This window comes from Papio anubis, chromosome 3 (assembly GCF_008728515.1).
Source record: "Papio anubis isolate 15944 chromosome 3, Panubis1.0, whole genome shotgun sequence".
Classification (NCBI taxonomy): Eukaryota; Metazoa; Chordata; class Mammalia; order Primates; family Cercopithecidae; genus Papio; species Papio anubis.
Window position 1 is genome coordinate 171,172,632 of NC_044978.1, and position 24,050 is coordinate 171,196,681.

At 40.7% G+C, this 24,050-nt stretch overlaps 1 protein-coding gene across 6 annotated transcripts in view; it reads right to left on the reverse strand.

The window, feature by feature from the left end:
- The window catches only part of CC2D2A (coiled-coil and C2 domain containing 2A), a 136,357-nt gene that overhangs the window by 39,847 nt on the left and 72,460 nt on the right, over positions 1 to 24,050 (reverse strand). For 4 of the 6 annotated variants that reach the window (XM_009206551.4, XM_009206548.4, XM_017958577.3 and 1 more), the window contains 8 exons: positions 21,111 to 21,288; positions 12,438 to 12,594; positions 9,794 to 9,941; positions 7,886 to 8,024; positions 5,582 to 5,785; positions 3,769 to 3,861; positions 2,377 to 2,468; positions 1,392 to 1,406 (listed from right to left, as the gene is read on the reverse strand). In XM_009206551.4, the coding sequence (XP_009204815.1) occupies positions 1,392 to 1,406; positions 2,377 to 2,468; positions 3,769 to 3,861; positions 5,582 to 5,785; positions 7,886 to 8,024; positions 9,794 to 9,941; positions 12,438 to 12,594; positions 21,111 to 21,288 (1,026 nt within the window). The remainder of the gene's footprint in view (positions 1 to 1,391; positions 1,407 to 2,376; positions 2,469 to 3,768; positions 3,862 to 5,581; positions 5,786 to 7,885; positions 8,025 to 9,793; positions 9,942 to 12,437; positions 12,595 to 21,110; positions 21,289 to 24,050) is intronic. The other 2 variants (XM_009206550.4, XM_009206547.4) reach the window with 1 other exon arrangement.

Here is a 24,050-nt window from a genome sequence, read left to right on the forward strand (position 1 = left end):
CTTGTCTGCCTAGTTGGTTGCAGTTTTACCCATCCCTTGGGGCCAGTGTCTTCACCTCCCCCAGAGACTCAGCTACACTGGCTAGAAGGGTTACTCTCTCTTTCAAACCCCTTGATCTCCTATTAGTCTGCTCTCTTCACATGGCAGTGGGTGTGTACGGCTGCTTAGGCAGTTGCTGGGTTATCTCTTTCTCTCTGGAGTTAGAACTGGGTGTGAATCCTGGCTCCACTCTTTGCCCTTGGGCAAATTATTTCACCTCTTTAAGTCTCTGTTTCATCATCTGTAAAATGTGGATAATGATACCTACTTCTTTAGGTTGTTGAAGGGATTGAAGAAGAAAGTGTGTGCAAAGCACCCTGACACTGGTCTAGCGTTTAGTAGATGTCCTAAAATGGTAACTGTTGGGTTGAGGCCAGTGATTAAGGTGGAGGAAGAGGAGGAGGTATAGGGAGGAGGAAGCGGGTAGGGGAGAAGCAAGAGGCTCGTTCTCTCATGTCTCTACCTTTCACGGAGATGATATGCAAGAAACACTTCCTGGAAGATGAAAGCAACAGAGTCAGTGAATCATAGGAGAAAGGTTCATGGACCAAATAAATTCTGACCCAGAAACTAAACAGAAACAAAGATGTGACTTTGTATCTGGAAGCTGATGTTCATGGCTGTGTGAAACAAAGAACAAAGCCAGCTCTGCAGAGCTGGCCACAGGCTACAATGCACATGGTTCTCTGCTTCCTTCCTGAGAATCAGAGCTGGCTAAGTGACCTCTTGACTGGAGCCCCTTTTTGCAAGAGGCACATGCCAGCTGAGGCTGAGGTCTCTGCAGCTCCTGTCTAGGCACTGCTGACAGCTCCTATAAGGAATCCCAAGGAAGTTCCAGGATTCCAGGAGCTGTTGTTCCTGTTTGTTCTCCAAGGTTTTGCACAGAATAGCTACCATTTATAAGCACCTCCTATGTATTGAGAAGAGTGCTGGGTGCCTTACATATAACATTTCTAATGTTTACACATATGATATTTACCCCATATTTCAGATGAAGAAATTAGAGGCTACGAGAGGTGTTATGATTTGCTGAAGGTTCCTTAGTAGTAGGAGGGAGAGCAGGGTTCAAACTCAGGTCACTGTGACTATACAGCTCATGTTTTTAATCACTCTGCCAGGACACTTACCTAACCCAAACTAGGGGGCCTCAGAGACAGAACTTTGTTAGAGGTCCTAACATGACAACACTTCCACTTGTCAATGCTTCCTCCCTCCCCTGGAGGTAAGTCCTCCCTGAGACTTTGATGTCTCCATAGCAGTCAGCATGGGAGCACCATGTCAGCCAGGACCATCAAATACAGAAACATCTTAAAGCCAAGAAGGAACTGAAATTAAAAGAAGAAAGAACATACCCTGAGCCTTCAGAACTTAATGCAGAAAGTAAAGCAGAAAAAAAGGAAAAGAAAAAAAAACAATATGAAAAATCATCATCTATTCTAAGTGTACTTTTCATGACTTTGAAAACATTCAGTGACTGGACTGTGGGCCTGGAATAGAGAGAGAGGTTTTGCATGGATTTATGTGGGTGTAGCCTCCTTTCTATATGTGGAAAGGGGCTGCTATGGATAGCACATTTTTTTTTTGTCTCCTTCCCAACTTGATGGTGGAGAGAAAGTATGTGCATAGAAAAAACCTTTTTAGGAGACCAAGAGACTTAATCACAGAAAAGGTCATGTGGCCTGCACAAGACCACCAGTACGGGAAATTATCTTTCATCTTTTCTGTATCCACACCCCTAGTTGAAGCCGTATGACAGTTATCCAAACTAATGAGTGAATCAAGCAAATACAGTCAATTCCCAATATCTATGTGAATATCAGATCTTCCCTGCTGTTCTGCCCTCTCACCAAGCACATGCACCAGCTCTCTGCCCATCAGCTGTGGTGCTGGAACCAGGTTTCCTCGTGTACCCCAGAAGCTTGTGGGTGGGGTTTCAGCCACCTCTACTGCCATGTGACAGGAGAGAAAGGGAATGTCTGGCACTGGGAGACTAGGAAGACAGGAGGAGTACTTGCAGGAGGGAAATGCTGTCAGGTTTAGTTCAATGAGAATGAGGAAATGGCAAAGGCTAATGAGGTTGATTTGGAAGTAGGGGAGGTGAGATGGGCTTTATTGGAATGTGATGGGAGAGGCCCTAGGAAGATTTGTTCTAATAGAAATTCCTCGACTAATGTCATCATCAGGTATTAACCAGGTTTAACCAGGTTTAACACATTATTCCTGGCCCAAATGCATACCATACAATGATTTTTAAAAATCTTATATGATACCTTTCATACAATAAGAGTACAAATAATTTTTATAAGAAGTGATAATAGTGGCTTTGATTATTTTTACCTGATATTGGGAACTTCTTCTTCTACTATCATATCAGCAAGAAGAAAATACTGTTTTGCAATTAAGAAACGATTTATCACTGATTCTCTAACCTGGGGAAAGAAATCAGCTTATTTAAAATGTTCTTATTATTTAAACTTCATAGTTCACTCTCCACACTCCAAGTTTTTACCCTAATGTCATCTCAGTGTCCCCCCGACCCTCCAGCCCAACTGTTACTTTCCTCTGCAATGCTGGTCTCCTCTTGCTGTAAACCCTCTAGCTTTCTGTAGTAGACTGTAAGCTCCCTAAAGTCAGGGGTTTTCCTGTTTTGCTTATTGCAATATTGGAGTTCCTGGTAAAGTTCCTGGCATATAAGATGGCAAACTTTTGCTGAATTAATGAATTAACCATTACAAAAAATAGGGCCAGTCTCAAAACACACATACTTAAGAACTGATTCTTAAGTTATTCCCTTATTCAGAATGATTCACTTCCTAATTCCAGAGGACCTCTGGCTGGGCACGGTGGCTCATGCCTGTAATCCCAGCACTTTGAAAGGCCGAGGCAAGTGGATTGCTTGAGCTCAGGAGTTCGAGACTAGCCTGGGGCACATGGTGAAACCCCATCTCTACAAAAAATATAAAAATTAGCCAGATATGGTAGTGTGCACCTGTAGTCCTGGCTACTCGAGAGGCTGAGGTGGGAGGATGGCTTGAGCCCAGGAGGTGGAGGTTAGAGTGAGCTGAGATCACACTACTGACTGCACTTCAGCTTGGGCGACAGAGCCAGCCAGCCCCCTGTCTCAAATATATAAAAATAAAAATAAATAAATAACCTCTTAAATAGGTTTTTTTATATGTTTTTTTTTTTTTTTTTTAAATAATACATGAGCCACAGGGTAGACACACTGGATAGGGAAAATGTACTGTAGTCACTGTGGCATTTGTGGCAAGTTAAGGTTATTGAAGAAAGGAAGGAAAGAAGGAAACAAAGAAGGAAAAAGGACAAATGAAAGGATGTTTCAGCTTTAATTTTTAGTTTTCTAGTGCATAAGGGCAGTTAGTATATGGTTTAAAAACTTTTGTTTTTTTCTGATTACAAAGGTAATCATTGTAACGCAATGCAACATTCAAATATTAGAAAAAACATGACTTAGAAATTGAATCCCTTGTAATTATGCCCCATTAAAAGATAACCACTGATAATAAACCAGAACATAACCTAGTGGTTTCATATATTTGAAAGGTGATGATAGTTGTCAATCAATTGTATATTTGTATTTATGAGGAAATTTATGCCAGCTAAGTGGCTTGCATAAGCTCACACAGATATTTATGAGTAGAGGACTTTCCACCTTAGGATGCTGGCTCTTTTCTCCCTACGAAGACAGTTTTATATGATTTTTCTTACCTGCTGGAGGTACTTGGCTACTATGGCCCTATGGGTGTCTATGTGTTCCTTGGTTTCAATTACACTTCTGTCTCGTAACCGTTTCTCATAGTCCTAAAATTAAAAAGAGGCAATGATTTTAAAGCACTCTCTGGTGCTTTTTTTAAGATCAGGGAATTATTTATCACATATGATTTAAGTTATAAATTGTGGTTCCACAGCATGGCACATGTATACATATGTAACAAACCTGCACATTGTGCATATGTACCCTAGAACTTAAAGTATAATAAAAATAAATAAATAAATAAATTGTGGTTCTAAATATTTCTTCCACCTTCTTTCTAACTTTTGGTTCAGAATTGGTCTTTGATGCAGTAACCAGGATTCTGAGACAGGTAGCTGAAATGCCTTACTAGTAGAAGAGAATTCTGTATAGTAGTTACAAGTTAAAATGTTAAGTCAGGAAGAAATAGACGCCACAGAGAAGCTCTTCCAAGCAACTTAGGCAAAGCCCCTGCTTAAGTTTTGCCTTTTCTATTTTAAGTAAAGTTTCAGTTAAAATATTACCATAATCATATAACATCTGGCTGTAGCTGAGTCAGGTCATCTGCTTGGAGGAGAGTGATGCATACATTTGGCTTTGTCTGCTCAGGCTTCTCCCCTTTTCTGTCAATAAAATTATGTGTGTGCCCTGGGAACTGCTATGTTCTCCTCCAATCCCACTCTCTGGTCACAGTGGAATGCCTGGTCGTGGTACCTAACTCAGGCTCGGAGGACACATCTCTGCTGGCTGAAGATACTAGATGTGAACTTGTATGATGCTGGTGACCATGTGGCCAAGTAGAGAAAACCTGTCTGCAAATGATGCCAACACCTCAGAGAAGCTGAGAGAGGATGGAGAGGGTTCCTGGCAGCAGGCCAGGCACAGATGCACTCATGCCATTCACACGTTTTTAGATATTTAACGCTATTTTGAGATTTCATCATCCAGTAAACTCCCCTTCGTACCTAAGGTAGTTCAAAATCGGCTTTTATCTCCTGTGATCAAAGTCCAGACTAATACAGAGAAGAACCAAATAACCAACCGTATTATTCAAGAATAGTTTTGGCATGAAAAATCTTCATGGTACTAATTCCTGATGGCTCTCCATTTACCTTGTTAAGTATTAATAAAAGTGCGTGTGTCTACAGTTCATGAAAAGCAGGAAAAAAGAAAAAAAAAATGCATGTGTCTGGTTTCACTGGCCTGCCCCACCTACACGGGCCTGTTACCTGCAATTCCTCAAAGGCTCCTCCGCCCCACGCCGGGAGATGTGATCTGCCCTCCTCTGAGTCTTTGTTCCTCCTGCTGCGCTTGACCAGGATGGATGTCCAGCCCTGTTCCTTTACCTCCTTCCTGCCCCACCCACCCCATGGCTGTTCAGATCCTATCCCTCTAGTTTTCCCTGTAGTGCTTTACCAGTGTGCTCAGTATACGACACTTAGTAAATACTGCATTAAAATGGAATTGAATTCCTAAGGCATTCAAATATTATTAGCCATATTAACCCCTAAGATAGTTTTCAACCCTACAATTCTAATTGTACGCAGTTCAGTTGACTCAGAATCCTGGTTACTGATTAGTTTATATATCATTATATTGAGGCAGAGAGATTATTTAAATGGTGAATTCAAGAAAAAGCATAGAAAGGTTATGTATAAAAGTGCAATAAAAGAGAAACCGCTATTGCTAGTGACAACATAACAAAAACAAAATACGTATACAGTAGTATACCTAACAGCACAGCAGGTACTTTATTATTTTATTAACCCCTCTATGGCAATTTCTTACCTGGAATACCTTTTCCATAATTTCTCGGTCATAGACTGGAACTTGCTTATAATTTCGGAATTCTGGCACCTCTTGGCTTCTAAGATGAAGAAGCCTAAATCGTTTGGATCTATTTAATTCTTGATCTGAAACAAAGTTAAATTCCTGTTGCAGCTGCTCCAGTCTAAAGAAATCAGGGACATAGGATTCACCACTGGTAGCAACCTATAAAAAACAGAAAATGCAAAACTCCAGATGACAGTCAGATCTCATCCAAAGAAACTTGGCACTGAGTGTCAAGGAACATTTAAAAGTTTTAGATTAAAAGACTTGAAAGAAAAAATACTTTAAAATATAGTAATAATGAGTCACATGCTATTATATTCATTTAGTAGCTGTGAACAATACCACAAATCATTTTTCCAAACAATAAAAATTAGGTTTCACTTTTGGTGTTCATGCTTTCCTAGTAGTGTTATTATGCAAATATACAGACTGAAAAAGAAGAGATTTGTGCCAGACTGCAGTGTATTACTAGGTGCCTACTAGAAATAAGATTACTCATATACATATTATATATAAAATCAAATATATGACTTTTTAATGTCATGCACATATGCAGAAAAAGGCCTCAGAGGCAGATGGTCAGCTTTACTTGGCTCCACAGCCATGCTTTCCTGTCTCTGAAGAGCACCTCACAGCCTTGGTCATTGAGAAAAGTGAGCCAGAGATGGATCCAGGCCAGACAGCCTCCAAGGCCCCTGTGCATTGTTTCAAGATGGCCAGGTCCAACACCTCTGAGAAGCTGAGCAGATGGGGACTGCACCTCACCCAGGTGCTGCCCGCCTCTCTGCTTGGTGCTTTGCTGGCTGTAACCTCCTGAGCAGAGGGAAAGCCAGTGCCCCAAGATGTGCTGGGGCCTTGCATGGGAAAGGCAGTTCTGCTGTGAAAATCCTGGTTCATAACAAGAGACCAGTCAAGAAGGCAATCTCTGTTTTGTTCTTTGATGGGAAAACATATAGTTAAAAAGAAAATAATGAAAGTGATGTGTCTATTGAAATGTGATTTGAAAACTTTACATGGAATAGACTACATTTTAGGTAATAATGACCCAATCTTCCTAATATTTCTATTAGGCACACTAAGGTGTATCATGTTGAAGGAGAGTTCATAAAGATAAAAGTCAGAATAAACCAAGGTTTGTTACGGGACTTGGAAAAACTAGAACCAAAATGAAAATGTTCATACTGGCTACAATTATCCTATTGATAAACGCATATGGATAGCCATAAGGATGTGTTGCTAGGGCTACCCTCTGGATTACCTACTTGTTTATTATGGTTTTGTGTGAATAATGAAGTTGCCAATAAAACCAATTGTATATGATACCAAGAAAAATAAACTAATATTCCAATTTATTCATAAATTCACTGAAGACAATTTTGAATATTATGGTAGATATGAGCAATTTATCTGGTAAATACTTAAGTGAAACCTAAATGGTAACCTAATTAATCAACAACAAGAAAACAAAACAAATTTTTCTTAAAATGCCCCATCAATGCTTTAAGTTATGATGAAGAAAGCAAGTGTCCTGAAATCAGATCAACTTATTAGCCATGTGACCTTGAGCAAATAACGCTGAGTTTCTGAACTCAGCTTCCTCTCTGTAGAAGGGAAAATAAAACCTTTAGGAGTCTTACAGAGGTTAGAGGTAGGAGTGACAACAACAACAATATTTACTGCTCACGAATTGTGTGCTCAGATAAAGGGGTTTTGTTTGTTTGTTTGTTTTTGAGATGGGAGTCTCACTGTATTGCCCAGACTGGAGTGCAGTGGCAAGATCACAGCTTACTGAAGCCTCAACCTTGTGGACTCAATTGATCCTCCCACCTCAGCCTCCTTAGTAGCTGGGACTATAGGTGTGTGCCACCATGCCAAGCACATTTTTACATTTTTTGCAGAGATAGGGTTTCGCCATGTTGCTCAGTCTGGTTTCGAACTCTTGGGCTCAAGTGATCCTCCTGCCTTGGCCTCCCAAAGTGCTGGAATTACAGGCATGAGCCACCGTCCCTGGCCAACTTAAGTGTTTATATGCAGCTGTTCATTTCCTCATGACCACACTATGACAGCAGCACAGGGCTTAGAAGCACCGAATGCTTGCCTTGGTCCCGTAGCCAGGCAAGAAGCAGAGCTGGAATTCAAACTTGGCATTCAACCCAGCACCCATGTTCTTAAACAGTATTGCATAGGAGAAGACAGCGTAAAGGAAAATTGTGTAAAAGGCCAAGTCAAAAAATGGCATGTGTTCCTCCTGCTACATACCGAGATTAGCTGCATCAAAGGGGCATTGTTGGGGTCATTTGGGTCGAGCTTGGACTCTGCTGCCCACTTGGCCAACTTTTTCATATCCGTCAGTCCTGATGTGCCAATAGATGAGATGGCATCTGCTCTCTTCAAAGCACTGAAAAGAATAGTTGATTCCATGAGACTGACTTGATCACAAAACAGTTTGCATCAGGACCTCAAATTCTAGAGATAGCATCACTTAGGGAAGCTATTGTCCTCCATGAGAGAAAATGTTATCATAAGGAAGAATTTTGTCATTTTTCTTTACTTGATAATGGCTATTAAACATATGATAAGGACAATAAATAAATAAGAATGGAAGGAGTGCAACTATGACTAATTCCTACACTCTGTCCAGTGCATAAAAGTGCCTCTCAGTCCCTGGATTCTGGCAAGTAAAGAGGAGCCTCTGTATCTGGTGCTGGAAAACCACAAACCCTCACATCCCAGGCCACTGAGGTCCACTATAGCTGAGGACAAACCAAAAGAAAAAGAAACAAAACCAACTCTTTTTTTGAGACAGTCTTGCTCTTGTCAGCTAGGCTAGAGTGCAGTGGTGCAATTTCAGCTCACTGCAACCTCCACTTCCTAGGTTCAAGTGATTCTCATGGCTCAGTCACCCAAGTAGCTGGGATTGCAGGCATGCGCGATCATGCCCAGCTAGTTTTTTTTGTTGTTGTTGTTTCAGTAGAGATGAGGTTTTGCCATGTTGGCCAAGCTGGTCTCAGACTCCTGACCTCAAGTGATCTGCCTGCCTTGGCCTCCCAAAGTACTGGGATTATAGGCGTGAGCCACCATGCCCAGCCTAAAACCAACTGTTAAACAATCAACTTAAGCACCAGCTTTGGACACACGGAAATCAAAGGAAGCCACGGTCAGCAAGGTTGAGCTGGGGCTTTATTAATAGTCCTGCATATCTTGTTAATCACATTGTATTTTACCTGCTATCCTGAGGATTTGAAGCTTTACTCCCCAGGAGATTTTTCTAGCACTAAACACAAGTGAAATGAATGCAGACTTCTTACATTCAAAGGCATAGTCAAGCCTCCACTGGAAGTGGCTTCTGACTTAGCACAGAGCAGCATCTCCTTGTGGTTTTTATCCCATGGACATGGGTGGTCATTATGGGGATGCAGGGGGCATCAGGGGAACTAAACGAGCCCCATTCTGTTTTTCCACAAGTTGAACATCACAGCCTGTGACATGGAAAGTGTCTTCTTGATGATTACAATGAATCCTTTTATTTTAGAGGTGAGGCAACTGAGGCCTGGAATGGTGAAATGATTGACTGTAGACACATTTACTGTGGAATGACAGAGAGAGGCTGACAGAGGAAGACCCAGGCCACGGGCGAATACAATCCAGGCTTCAGGGACAAACATCAAACACAGGGAGGGGCTGGCCTAGGTTGAGGCCCAGAGTGCCTTTCTTCTGTTCTGAGTAGAGACTCAAGGATCTAGCAATCAAGGGAGGAGACTGGAGAATGGGTACTTTCATGTAAATAGCAGTTCCTACACCAATCATCATTAGCAACAAACCTTTACTAAGGGCCAAGTGTATACAATTCTGTGATGCTGTGCACCTCCCCCATCTGTAAAATAGGGGAAAGAGTACCTCCTAGAGTTACTGTGAAGATTAAATTCTTTTCACTCTATCTAATACTGATAAACACTTAATATTTGTTAGGTTATTAATATTTTAACTTTTTTGGACTAGAGGTTGTTATAAATTTTTTTTGTTTTTACCTTAAGAATAAAAAACTCTTAAAAATACTGGCACCTGACAATAAAGGAAAGAATATGATATTGCAAGCTTTCTTTCCCCTTCATTATCTTTAATGCTGACACTGACATTGCTCATCAATTTACTCTCACCATGTATTACCTCCGAAATCCGATGTTCTGCTGTGACAGTGGAGGAATTAAAGGTATCCCGTTTTCTCCGACGGCCCACGCCACACTATGAGACACTTTCCCTGAGGTCATCAGAATCAACTGGTTACTGCCATCAGCTTCAAATGAGAAGGGCACTCCTAGGGAAACACCAGATTAAACAGGATGCTGTTTAGAAAGAGGGACTGAGCCGAGTCCTGGCAAGAAAGCAGATAGTAGACAAATGGAACATGGAGTGGGTGGGGGTGATGAAGATGGAGCACGTGATTCAAGCTGGTGTCACTGAATTTCTTCAGGTGATGATGCTGACAGCTGCTCAGCTCTGTCTCTGATGGCAGAGAGTAGACGTTCTCATGACGCACTCTCGAGTGGCTCCACCTGCTTCACAGCTTTGTGACCTTGGACAAGTTAGTTAACTTCTCTGAGCCTTAGTTTTCAATATATAAATCAGGGATACTAAATAGCACTTCTTTGCAGAGTTATTTCAAAGACATTTATTTACTTAGTCATTCAGAATACTTATTTGAGCTTCTACTTCATGCCAGGCACTATTGCAGGCACTGAAGATAGCGGTAAAGAAGCAAAACTGATAAGAATCCCTGTTCTAAAAACTGAGAAAGAAAAGAACTTCTGTTCTCATGGAGTGTATATATGAGTCAGGGAGAGAAGCAATACTAAGAGAAATGCTTAGTATGTTAGAGACTGTATGTAAGTATGTTAGTAAACTAAGAGAAATACTTAGTATGTTAGAGACTAGTATGCAAGTGCTAAGGAGAAACAAATTAGGGAAAGTATATAGAAAATTTGTGCTTTGGAGAGTGGAGAGGGGATAAACTTTTAGATGGGGTGGCCAGGAAAGCCTCAATGAAGGTGACTTTTGAATAAATGGCTGAAGAAAATGAGGAAATAGAGGTAGAGGTGTATTATTTTGGGAAAGAGCATTACTGGCAGAAGGAACAAGTGCAAGCACCCTAAGATAGAAGTGAGGAACAGGAGTTAAATAAGTTAATATTTGCAAAGCACTTACACAATGCCTGGCAAATAGTGATCGCACAACACATGTTAATTATTACTAAGCTATTGTAGCTACAGTAAAGTCTCATTGATTTGGCCTCTAACAATTGAAATTTAATGGTAAAAACACTCTGGGCAGTTATTTAATCAACTAAAGGAGAAGATTTTCAAGCACTAAGTGAAGTAACTCTAGATCTTTCCTTCATATTGAACATCCTATCTTGATCTTCAAAATAACCTTATAAGACATTAAAGGAGTTATTAATAGATCCATTTTATAAATGAGGAAAATGATATGCAAAGAGGTTACATGACTACCGGAGTCTCACAGCTTGCCTATATCAGAGCTGGAACTAAAACCTAAGTCTCTAGACCTGAGGATTGGATTTGGCCTCAAATAAATAATGCAAATAAAGTTCTAGATATAAGTCACAATAAAAAAAATCAACAGATACATGAGGAAGCAAGCCACCATAAACAAGAGGCAACAAAATCAGACCAGTAAGTAGATAGGTATTGGAATGATCAGATATCTAATATTTAAGAATATTTTAAAATATTTGAATAAATGAATGAATGAATGTATAAAAAGAAATGATTGAGAGTCTGAGGAAATGAAAAAAAGCTGTCAGAACTGACAACACTGATTGGGAAATAACTAAACATAATTTCCAGAGTTGAAATATACAGTAATTGGAAGGAAAAACAAAGGATTAGTTCGAATAATAAGAGACAGCCAAAAAGTGAATTCATGGCTTGCAGGACAAATTTAAAGAAATTACATAGATCGTAGCAGTGAAAGAAAAAGACATCAAATGTAATAAAGAAAGGTTAAGAAACATGGAGGAAGGAGTGAGAAGATCCATCATATATCCAATCGGAATTATAGAAGGAGATGAGAGAATATTAATAAAAATCTCCCTGGCCGGGCGCGGTGGCTCAAGCCTGTAATCCCAGCACTTTGGGAGGCCGAGACGGGCGGATCACAAGGTCAGGAGATCGAGACCAGCCTGGCTAATACGGTGAAACCCCGTCTCTACTAAAAAAAATACAAAAAACTAGCCAGGTGAGGTGGCAGGCGCCTGTAGTCCCAGCTACTCGGGAGGCTGAGGCAGGAGAATGGCGTAGATCCGGGAGGCGGAGCTTGCAGTGAGCTGAGATCCGGCCACTGCACTCCAGCCTGGGAGACAGAGCCAGACTCTGTCTCAAAAAAAAAAAAAAAAAAAAAAAAAATCTCCCTATTATAATTATTTATTTCAAACTTTTTGAGCTTATGAACAACACTGTGATGTACATTTTTATGTGCAAATCTTTGTCCTCATTTCAAATTATTTTCTTAGGAAAGATTCCTAGAAATAAAAGTAAGGCACCAAAGGTCATTTTCAAGGTTCTTAACTCACACTGCCAGACTACTTAGTAGTTGCATAGTTATATGCACTTACATTGTCACCAACAGTATATAAAAAGTAACTTGGCCAAAAGTTGCATAGCATTATTGTTTGAATGTGAATTTTTGATATCAATTTTATAATTCTCTGGTTGTCTGGGAAGTGAAATAGATATATACACATTCAAATCTGACAATGAAACAGTGAGCCATTGAAGATACTAGCTTTCCATACCACTTCCAACTCCCTCGTGGTCCAGTGTCACATGCTGATTACTGCTAAACTCCACTTCTTCAATAGGAGCCCTTCCAGTGACAACAGTAGTCTCAGGAATAGGCAGAAACACTTCAGCTAGCAAGGTGGGACTACTGTGTCCAATAGTTTCATAGACCTGAAAACCAGAGAAGAGAAATAGCCAATAAAAACAGCAATAGTGTGAGCTCACACTCACATAATCAGTCCATGTTGTTAGTATTTGTGCTGGTCACTGTTCCAGCCCAAAGGACTTATCTCAGTGTGGAAAGTTGAGTTGTGTTACTATGGTTTCCATGGAGACGAGCTTACACCTGTTTGTGGTCAAGTTGTTGACACCCGGCTTTCTTGTCTGAACTAATCTTCTGGGTAGCGAGGTTAATCGAAGCAGCAGGCAAAGATAATTGTTTTTATTCCGAACCAATATACAGCTTACTAGGAGAATGGGCCTCCTCCTTTTCCAGGTTCAGGTTGTATTCAGACAGTAATGCCATCAGGAGGAATGGGTGGGACAGTAAAGACATGCCCCCAGATGGCTTATTATCTGTACCAATCTCCAAGTCAGTCAGAGAAGCTCTGTATGCAGAAGTACTCCAGAGTGTTACATTTTTAGTAAATCTATCAAGTTCTTCTCTTTCAGGCCTCATTTTATTTGTTAGCTGCTGAAACTCCAGATTTTTCTCAGACCTTCTCCTAGATGGAGCCAATTAGACCACCAGCAGCTCTGCTACTGATCACTGTGGTGTGTCTCAATATGATGCTATCACCATGAGGAGAAGGGCCCCACTGCAGGGCAACCATGGTTTAAGAATGCCCAATCCAGCCTCAGTTGGACTCTTGGCTCCATTCGATCCCCTGTATTCTTGGTACACTTCACTTTTGTGACAATATGACATAATATTCCACAGTTCTCCTGGCTTCTTTCCTGTGTTTTATTCTTTCTCTACATGAGGTCTCTGTGACTGGTTTACATTTTTTGAAAAATGCGGATTTTGCTACTTTTATTTCTACTAATTAATCTTTATATTTTTCTTCTTATGTAATAGTCCCCCACTAGTCAATATTTTCCACTTACCAATTGAATGCACAAAGATGACACCATGGATCCTTTCCGCCCACCCTCCCTTACAGGGCATATGATCTGAACTTTTTTTTTTTGAGATGGAGTCTCACTCTGTCACCTAGGCTGGAGTGCAGTGCCGCGATCTTGGCTCACTGCAACCTCTGCTTCCTGGGTTCGAGTGGTTCTCCGGCCCCAGCCCCTCTAGTAGCTGGGATTACAGGCACCCACCACCACGCCTGGCTAATGTTTGTATTTTTAGTAGAGACAGGGTTTCACCATGTTGGCCAGGCTGGTCTCGAACTCCTGACCTCAGGTGATCTGCCCTCCTTGGCTTCCCCATGTGCTGGGATTACAGGCATGAACCACTGCACCCAGCCTGATCTGAATTCTTGTCCAGGAGTGAGGATGAAGTGGTGCCTGGCTACTATCCTGGCCTTGCTTCCCCCGTATCCATCAGCTCACCTTTGCAAGATGACTGGCTGAGCATGGAGGGTCACTGGGTCAAAGACAAAGGCAGAAATTGCACAGGTACTAAATTCAGGACCCCAGACTTAATTTTGCTGTGAGCTATTCTAATAGGCAGGAGTTCAGCAGGAAGCCCGTAAGTGGCACACTTAAAACACACTCTCCAAATTCATCTTCATCAGTTAAAAAGGTGATATTTTGATCTATACTAAAAAGTCTTTTATGGAAAATTTTGAACATATATAATGCAAGAATAATAATATACCACAGACCTGTCACCCCGTGCTTCAGTGATCACTATGTTATGACCATCTTATTTCATCTATACTCTCAACCATTCTCCTCCTCTCCAGTATCTTGAATCTAGACATCATTTTATCTGTAAATATTTCAATATGTATCTGTAATAGATAATATTTTTTAAAAGCATAATTACAATACTGTTTTTATAATAATTCCTTAATAACCTCAACTATTAGTAAGTTTCAAATTCCCTTGTGAGCCTCAAAAAATTCTGTAACATTTTGTTTGAATCATGATCAAAATGTATTCTATATGTTGCAATTGACTGATATGTTCCTCAAGCCTCTATTAATTTATAAGTGACCCCTCCTCTTTTAAAAAATTTTCTCTATATTTTTATTGGTTTACAACTCTGATGTGACAAGGAGTGTCATTTGTTGCTTGACCCAACACTCCTTAAAAGGCTATAATTCTATAATCTTACACAGCTTAAAGAACATATAGTAGTTATCATTTATTGCAGTGGAGACCTTGGTTTGACCTCTTAAATCACAAGCTCATTGGCATGAAGTCTTGTCCCAAGAAAATGATGTGTTTTCTTTAATTTTGTTTGAAATGAAAGAAACCACATTTTTAAAAAAAATTTTTTGCCAGAATTAATCGAGACAAAAATTCATTGAGATTTCCTTTTGTAGGAAGCACAGGGACTTAAGGGGCTTTCAGTGTGGTACCCTGTTTAATCTTCACCACAATCCTATGAAAGGCTATGAAAGGTGGCTTTTATTCCTCATGGACCAATAAAACATAAGTGATCACATAAAGGGTGTTTCTGAGGACATCAGTGGAAGGCGGCTTATTCCTAGTTTCTGGAGCCACATTCCTAGCTGGTGTCTAGAGAGGAACTGAATGGGGGCTCTTGGTGCCAAGTCTGTAGGCAGAGGCAATCATGGACTCTAGGGGAATGGAGGGTTTGCTAGTTGGTGTTACTGTCTTAGGAGATAAGTATCAGATTTTTTTAATGAGAAAAAAATGGATTCCATCTGACAAAGCCAAAAAAAATCCAGAATTTCCCCAATCTTTATTTCCTACTCTCTTAAGATAGCAGAAATTATTTTATTTATTTTTATTTTATATTTTTTTGGAGATGGAGTTTTACTCTTGTTACCTAGGCTGGAGTGCAATGGAACAATCTCAGCTTACAGCAACCTCCGTCTCCCGGGTTCAAGTGATTCTCCTGCCTCAGCCTCCTGAGTAGCTGGGATTACAGGCATGCACCACCACGCCTGGCTAATTTTCTATTTTTAATAGAGATAGGGTTTCTCCATGTTGGCCAGGGTGGTCTCGAACTCCCAACCTCAGGTGACCCACCCGCCACACTGTCCCAAAGTGCTGGGATTACAGGCATGAGCCACTGCACCTGGCCCAGAAGTTCTTTTAAATGCTAGGAAGAAATGCTATTTTTAAAAATTAGGAAATGGGTACTTTGGGCTTTAAGTAGGCATTTATAAGTAGATCTCTCTATAATTTAGTTTCATTTTTGTTTTCTCTCAGTAGTGCTGAGGGTTCTCAGTCTCAGCATTATTGACATTCTGGGCCAGGTAATTCTTTGTTGTTGTGAGTTGTATGCTGTAGGATGCTTAGCAGCACCCCGGCCTCTCACTCATATGTGGGAGCTTAAAAAGCTGATCTTATGTAGGAAAAGAGTAGAATGATGGTTATCAAAGGCTAAGAAGGGAGGAGGGAGAGGAGGAGGATAAAGAGAGGTTCATTAATGGTATAGAAATATAGTTAGAAGGAATAAGTTCTAGTGTTTGATAGCATAGTAGGGTTACTATAGTTAACAATAATTTACTGTATGTTTCCAAATAGCTAGAAGAGAAGATTTAAAATGTTTGCAACACAAAGTTTGAGGTAATGGATATTCTAAATACCCTGATTTGATCATTATACATTCTATGTATGTATCAAAATACCAAATGTACCCCATAAATACATACAATTATTATGTATCAATAAAAAAGTTTTTAAAAATCACAGAATATTGTAAAGGAACAAAAGAAAAGTGATCACATGTTTTGTTTTTTCCATCTAAAATGATAGCATGGAATCAGCATGTTTTTTCCCTGCAGACGTTTCTATACCTGTTGTTTTGTCAGAGAAATAAAGCAAGGAATATATTTTTTTTTAATGGGAATTCTCCCATTTAGTACCCGTGGTTTTCTTCAGGATAACATGAGATAACATGTAAATATTGTGGTCATGCAGTAGACACTTAGTAAACATTATTTCCTAGAGATTTCCCAGTTTCACAGGCCCTGTCTCATTTAAGCCCTCATCGTCTTACCTTTAGATGACCACACCTGTCTTCTTGCCTCATGTAACCTGTCCTCCCTGCAGCCGCCACCTGGCTTCCTACAGGCCCTCAACCACCTGACCTTTCCAACTGCACACAGCAGGGCTTTCTGGGATCAGCAATCTGACTTGCTATCATCCAGTTTAAAAGCATGGCAAGTAAGATGTATGTGAAAACATCTGTTTTGGACTTGGGTCCATAAAGAACCAACAGCAACCACAAAAGTGAGGTAGGCGAGGGTAAACAAGGACAGTTCTCCAGATATGACTGTTATTCCCCCTCTGATAGAGGAGTTATTCCTCAGATCAGCCAGAGAAATTAGGAAAGGCCCTGAGAAGAGAAAGTCAAGCCATCACCAAGTAGGTTAAAAGGAGAATTTCCCTATCTCAATCCACATGCCAGGAATATAAACGATTAACAGCATTGACTAATAAGGAAATATGATAATGTTAAAAAATGTAAAAGGCACCCAGCAATATTACACCACTGTTGCTAGTTGTTTTGGTGTTGAGAAGATGAATGTAGGATAAAGTTACGTATGTGAATGACACAAAAATGAAGGCAAAGCTTTTTAAATTTCTAAGCCAAATTTCATTTATAAAACCCTACACATTTATTTTGGAAAGGCCTCCAAAGCCAAGATTTTCAAGATCTTTCTGGAAGGACTGTGGCCTGGCTCCAACTTCCCTGTCCCATGAAGTCCAATCTCATCCTTCTCTTGGGGCCAACTGTTTTTTTTTTTTTTTTTGAGACAGGGTCTTACCCTGTCTCCCCGGCTGGAGTGCAGTGGTGTGATCATGGCTTACTGCAGCCTTAAACTCCCAGGCTTAAGCAATCCTCCTACCTCAGCCTCCTAAGTAGCTGGGACTAGAGGTATGCACCACCATGCCCAGCTAATTTTTTAAAATTTTTGTAGAGATGGAGTCTCACTATGTTGCAAAGGCTGGTCTCAAACTTTGGGTCTTTTAGTTTAAAGTAAGACTTTTAGTTTAAAGTAAGACTTACTGCACACAAAACATTGTGTGAGCTAAGAATAAAACTTGACTGAGAAAGTAAAGAAAAGAAAGCAAAGAAACACAAACTCCAGAAGCACACTTGCTGCTCCTCTGTCACCTGCCCTGAATAGAGGAGGAGCTGCAGGGGCCCACAGGAGTCCCTCCCTTTCTACAGGCATCAATAGTGAAGATGTCAGTATTCAGAGTTCTGCCTCCTAGTCTGACATCCATCATCAATTCATCCTCCCTCTTCCTCCCCTACAAAGGAAAAGATGATATCAGGAACACCAAGATTAACATGAGAAGACCAGATAGAGAGCTAGAAGGGAGAGCAGAAGACAGTAATGAGGCAGGCAGGAAGGAGAGGAAGTGGGCCAGGAGACACCCACTGGCAGAGTCAGAAAGAAGGGAGAGAAGGCGAGAAGGCAAGAAGGCCTCCCCTCCTGCAGGTGCCCAGCCATGCCTCCACTGATGGGTGAGAGCTCAGACTACCTAGGCAGCCTGTGAAACACACTCCCACTATGGGCACTTCTGAATGTTCTGAATTACTTTAGAGAGAGAGACTATCTTCTGTCTCGCACAGCACAACAGTATTTTACTTCACATGTATTCTAAAATGTAAATAAAGTCTCCAATACTATCTCCTGCTTATTGCCTTGAATATTAGCTTGCTGTGGATGTTATAGTCAAAATAATTTTTGAAAAACCAATGTGACAATACTATGAAATAAATTTTTAAACCAAAAAGCAAAGTTATCCAGAATATTATCCAGAATATATTCATAGGCAATACGTGACCAAGTGTTCCAGGCCATCAGCCTCAGCAGAAGCTCCAGAGGAGATGGAATAGAGAGTCAACGTGGACCCCACAGGGAGGGTAGGGACCTCACAGGGGCTCTGTCCAGCCACCACGTATCTGAAGGCTGCCCCAGCTCTCCAGTGCAGAGTTGGGCAACTCTCTACTTTTATGTTCAGACAAAATCACCTCATTTCATTCTCTTGTGTTCATTCAGAGTTATACATCAAGGAAGAAGTAAACATTAATAGAAATTATTTTCCCCTGTTTGACATTCAGAAAGGGAATTTCCAGGCTTAAGAAAATCTCAGGTTTTCACCAAACCTCCAACTCCAATCCCCTTTCTAAAACCATTTTATACTTGCTTTCTCCTCTCACCCATATTATGTTTAAGTTAGCAGCCAAAAATTTTGGGTTTTTTTTCAAGTTTCAGAATACACAGACATTAAAAAAAATTAGATGGCATTTTAAAGAGTTATACGAGTGACAAGACTAAACCAAATTCTAAAGTTCTAAAATTTCAAGAAAAAAATTTCAGCTGTGCAGATATCAATCCTGTTATCAATATAGCAAAGGAATTTTGCTTGAGTCTTGATGCTTGGCACTTTGTAAATGAGGACCACCCTGCCCTCACCCACCCCCAGATCACAGATTAAAAGGTACAGGACAAAACTGCCACAGGCTCTGGAGGAATTCTAAGCCAAGGCGGTTGACCTTGGGTGTCCAGTGCCAGCCCTTTCAGGTTCTGCCTCCCATTTCTTGGCACCACCTCCTCTCTTTCCATGCAGTTCTGTGCTTCCTTCCCACTGTCAAAAGAACACATCCCAGCTGTTGCGAATGTCTTCTACAGATCGTAGAAGGTTTTTAACTACTGAGGTCTAGGCGGGGCTTGATATTCAAAATACTGAACTATACACAGTATTGAACCCACCTCCTGGGTTCATTAGAATAGCGGCCCACCACAGCTTGGGAACAGGACCCTGGAGGCACTGGCCTTGGTCAGCCATTTCCTTTAATTGGTCAATTGTGGGAAGGTCCAGGGGATCTTTGAAGTGGTACTTATGTGGCCAGGATGGCATCTGGGAAGGTCAGGGCAGCAGCTATTTATCAGTCAGTACAGAAGTATGTAAATATTTTATTAATTATACAGCAGTGATGGTACCTGCAGACTTTGTCAGTTATACTCACTAGGAATAGGTAGTGGCTGCCTGAAGTACTGTATTGAGAAGAGTTCTAAAATTATATTCGGGCTCAGTGGGAAAACACAACAAAAATAGCACCATCAATTATTGCTTTCTGGCAAGGGTGGTGGAGGGGAGTGAGACATTTCTGCCTGAGTGAAGGATGAGGATCTGTGATTTCTGCCTGGGTGGTGGTGGGGAAACAAGGGCATGCATGCCACAAAGTTGCAATCCTTGTTAACAAGCCTGTTAGGATTATAAGAGAGACCCGTTAGCATTGTGGGAGAAGAGTCACCGAAAGAACAAGCAAGACTGAAGACACTATGATGGGTTAAATAGCATCCTCCACATATTGATGTCCACCCAGAAACTCAGAATGTGAACCTAATTTGGAAATGAGGTCTTTGCAGATGTCATTAGTTAAGGATGAAGATAAGATCATATTAGATTAGGGTGGGCCCTAAATCCAATAAGAGTGTTCTTATAAGTGACAAAAGAGGACCCACAGAGAGAGACACAGAGAAGGCTATGTGAAGATGGAAGCAGAGATTGGAGTTATGCTAACACAAACCAAGGAACTCTAAGTGCCAGGAGGAGCTGGATGAGGCAGGGAAAGATACTCCTGTAGAGCTTTTGGAGGGAGTATGGCCCTACTGACACCTCGATTTCAGACTTTAGGCCTCCAGAACTGTGAACAAATACATTTCTGTTGTTTCGAAGCTACCAAGTTAGTGGTTCCTTGTTATAGTTTAGTTTCCCCAGGAAACTAAAATAGACTCAAATAAATATGTTGCTAATGGTGGGATTTAGGCTAGTGGGAAGATTTATTAATTTGTGGGGGGAATCCTAGCACCTTATCTTTCCGACATTATAACCTCCCATGATTGTGGCGTAATTGATTTCTCTGTTATATGACGCTAGAGTCCCTGTAGAGGGTGATATTGAAATATGTCTTCAATGAATGAGCTGGAGATTTCCCTGTGCCCCACCCCCTTCAGCACCCCTCTCCCATCTCAAGGCACACACTCCAGAGCACTGTGGCCAGAGTTATTCTGCCAGCATTTTCAGTAGGTGAGTTGGGGAACAGATCTCTTTCTTCTAAGACTTTAAGAACAGATGTGCCAAGGAAGAGGCTTGAGACTCTGTCAAGACGTATGTATAACCAATGGATGATTTAAAATCATCTCACACCTGTAATGAACAAAAAGTTATTGGGGCAGTAACTATAATAATATTAATTATTATTACTATTGTTTTGAGACAGAGTAATACTCTGTTGCCCAGGCTGGAGTGCAGTGGCGTGATCTCAGCTCAGTACAACCTCCACCTCCTGGGTTCAAGAGATTCTCCTGCTTCAGCCTCCCGAGAAGCTGGGATTACAGGCGCCCGCCGCCACGCTTGGCTAATTTTTTTTTTGTATTTACAGTACAGATGTGGTTTTTGCCGTGTGGCCAGGCTGGTCTCGAACTCTTGGCCTCAAGTGATCTGCCCACCTTGGCCTCCCAAAGTACAGGCATGAGCCACAGTGCCTGGCCAGTGACTGTAATTAAAATGTGTACCTGAAGTGTTAAACTCTCCGGCCAGTTGACTATTTGCAAATTGAAAATCTGCCCAAAGTGAACTCGGAAGTCTGCTCCTAGTGGCCGACTGACTGTCCTGGACACCTCCTTGTTGTTGAAGAGCATTTTTAAGTACACTGAGCGCTTCTTTACATCCTCCCTTCTCGAGACCTCCGCTCTGCAAAAGGAGATCATTCACAGTTGGAGTTAGTAATCATTTACTAAGATCACCAAAATATATGATAAATAAGAACTGAACAGAACAAGGCACACTGCAGGCAACTCTCCCAGTCATTTCAGCCCTCATTTAACCAGAGGAGCCACAGGTCTTGCAAAGTAATGTGGAATTTATGGAGAAGCCATTAACAGACACTGAAAAGGGCACAGAGGATTTAAGAACTAGAGTCCATTCATCGTTGTACTACAGTCTCCTCAGGTTTTTCAAGCAAGCTTTACATTTGTGTCCCAAAGTTTTAAGTTCATATATTCCTTGTTAACTGGAATAAATTCAAGACATAGGGGATAATAATGATTTATATTTGGGTAAGAAGTTTTATTCTAAAAATACAGCAGCATATTGTAGCAGTTAGATCAAGTTCACTTTTCCGAGATACCAAGTTTTTCTCAGTGTTTTCAGACGGTAAGTGAATGTTCAATAGATGCAGAGTATTAATAAATGTTCCTTATTTTTAAAGATAATCTGACTCAGAAAGTTAAAAAAAAAAAAACAACCTGCTGGGCGCGGTGGCTCACGCCTGTAATCCCAGCACTTTGGGAGGCCGAGGCAGGTGGACCACGGGGTCAGGAGATAGAGACCATCCTGGCTAACATGGTGAAACCCCGTCTCTACTAAAAACACAAAAAATTAGCCAGGCGTGGTGGCGGGCGCTTGTAGTCCCAGCTACTTGGGAGGCTGAGGCAGGAGAATGGCATGAACATGGGAGGTGGAGCTTGCAGTGAGCTGAGGTCGTGCCACTGCACTCCAGCCTGGATGACAGAGCAAGACTCCGTCTCAAAAAAAAAAAAACCAACCTCACATTGGTCTTTAATTTTATTGTACGTATTTATACAGACATCCACCAAAAAATGCCAGTTATTGGTTAAGTCAATAGCAATTCAAGCTAATTAAGGAAAGCAAAAGGTTAGGGCATCAAAATTTGAAACAAGCTCAGGTTTTTTTGGGGGGTGGTAGTTTATTAAAAATTGTTCCATTGTGGTAAATATATATAACATAACATAATGTTTATCACCTCAACCATTTTTAAGTGTATGTTTCAGTGGCATTATGTACAATTACTATGTTGTGTAACCATCACCACTATCCATCTTCAGAACTTTTTCATCATTCCAAACAGAAATTCTCTACTCATTAAAGGGGGTGGTAGTTTTAACTTTTTACATGTCTGTAATTTAGACTTATTCTAGATGAAATAGCTCAAATTACTTCAGCATTTTTTTAATAAAGGATACTTCACAGCAAATTTGCAAGAAGTATCCAAGACACCCCAGACTTAGACTCCACTCATAAAAGATTACCAAATCAAGCCCAAATTTTCCTTTTAGAAAGCATGCTCTGTCATCACATATTTTGAACGTTCATGTCAAAATTATAGGGTATGGTACTTGTGCCTTGAAAACAGCTTACTTAGTACAGGGGAATAGTTTATGTATAACATCTTAATATGTGAAGTTGAGAGAACATATGAAAATGCACAAAAAGCTATAATTTGAAAATAAACATTAGAACATTAGCAGAAGTTTGAAACCAAGACTGTCAGAAGTCTTATAATGACATCCTAATTAACTCCCGCATTTTAATGAACTCAGAGGCTGACTGACTTCATTTGAATTCTCATTTTTCACGTTGGGATATTGAAGATTCCAGTGTACAATAGTCCCTGTATTCACAATAGATCTTCTGTGTACTAGAGAATTAAGTCTGGGATTTTGTGGTATTGATGATTTTAATGGACTCCCTTTAATTAATGATGATATACCATAACATGCATCAGAATCACTTGGAGACCTTGTGAGGACAGTTTTCTGGGCCCCACCTCAGGGTTTCAGGTTCAATAAGTCGCAGGTAGAACTTGCGAGTTTGCATTTCTTTCTTTTTTAAAATTATTTTTAAAATTTCTGTTTAGTTGGTTGCCTTTAAATAATTGTCTGGCTAGTTTTTATTAACCTTTCTTAAACATATTTATTTCAACGTGAGGTATTAAAAATGTTTGGGGTATTTATTTATTCAATAGAGGCGAGGTCTCATTTTGTTCCCCAGGCTGGTCTCTAACTCCTGGCCTCAAGCAATCCTCCCACCTTGGCCTCTCAAAGTGCTGAAGTTATAGGCATGAGCCACCATGCCTGGCCTGAGTTTGTGTTTCTAACAAGTCCTCAGTGATGCTGATGCTGCTGATTCCAGGGCTATACTTTGAGAACCATGGCTATACAGTGAAGGAAAGAATAAATAGGAAATATAAAAATATTTTTATTATGTTATAATTTTAAAAAAGAAGATGAACTTATAAATGTATGTTTATGGATTTATTATATATACAAATGTATATAAATCAAGTGATGTTTCTCAAGTAAGAATGACTAGACATGTATTTTTATCAAATCTGGAGGGTATGCTTCAGATGGCCTGACTTAAATACAAGCTATAGGGCACACCCACAGTGTTTTGGGGGGTCTTCAAGGAGACAAGCTGAAATCAAGGAAGGGGCAAGGAGAGGCATCCATGCCTGTGCCAGAAAGGTGGGACATGCTACCAGTGGACCGAAGACTCATTGAGGTTACAGATAAGGGACTCAAATCAAAAGCCACACAGCCAGCCACTGTGAAGAGCAGGCAGAGATTTGCAACTGGGATGCTTCTCCTATAGGGAGCTTTCCAGCGCACTCCTGAGTGGCCAGTGCACATGCATGAGGTAGGTGAATCAAT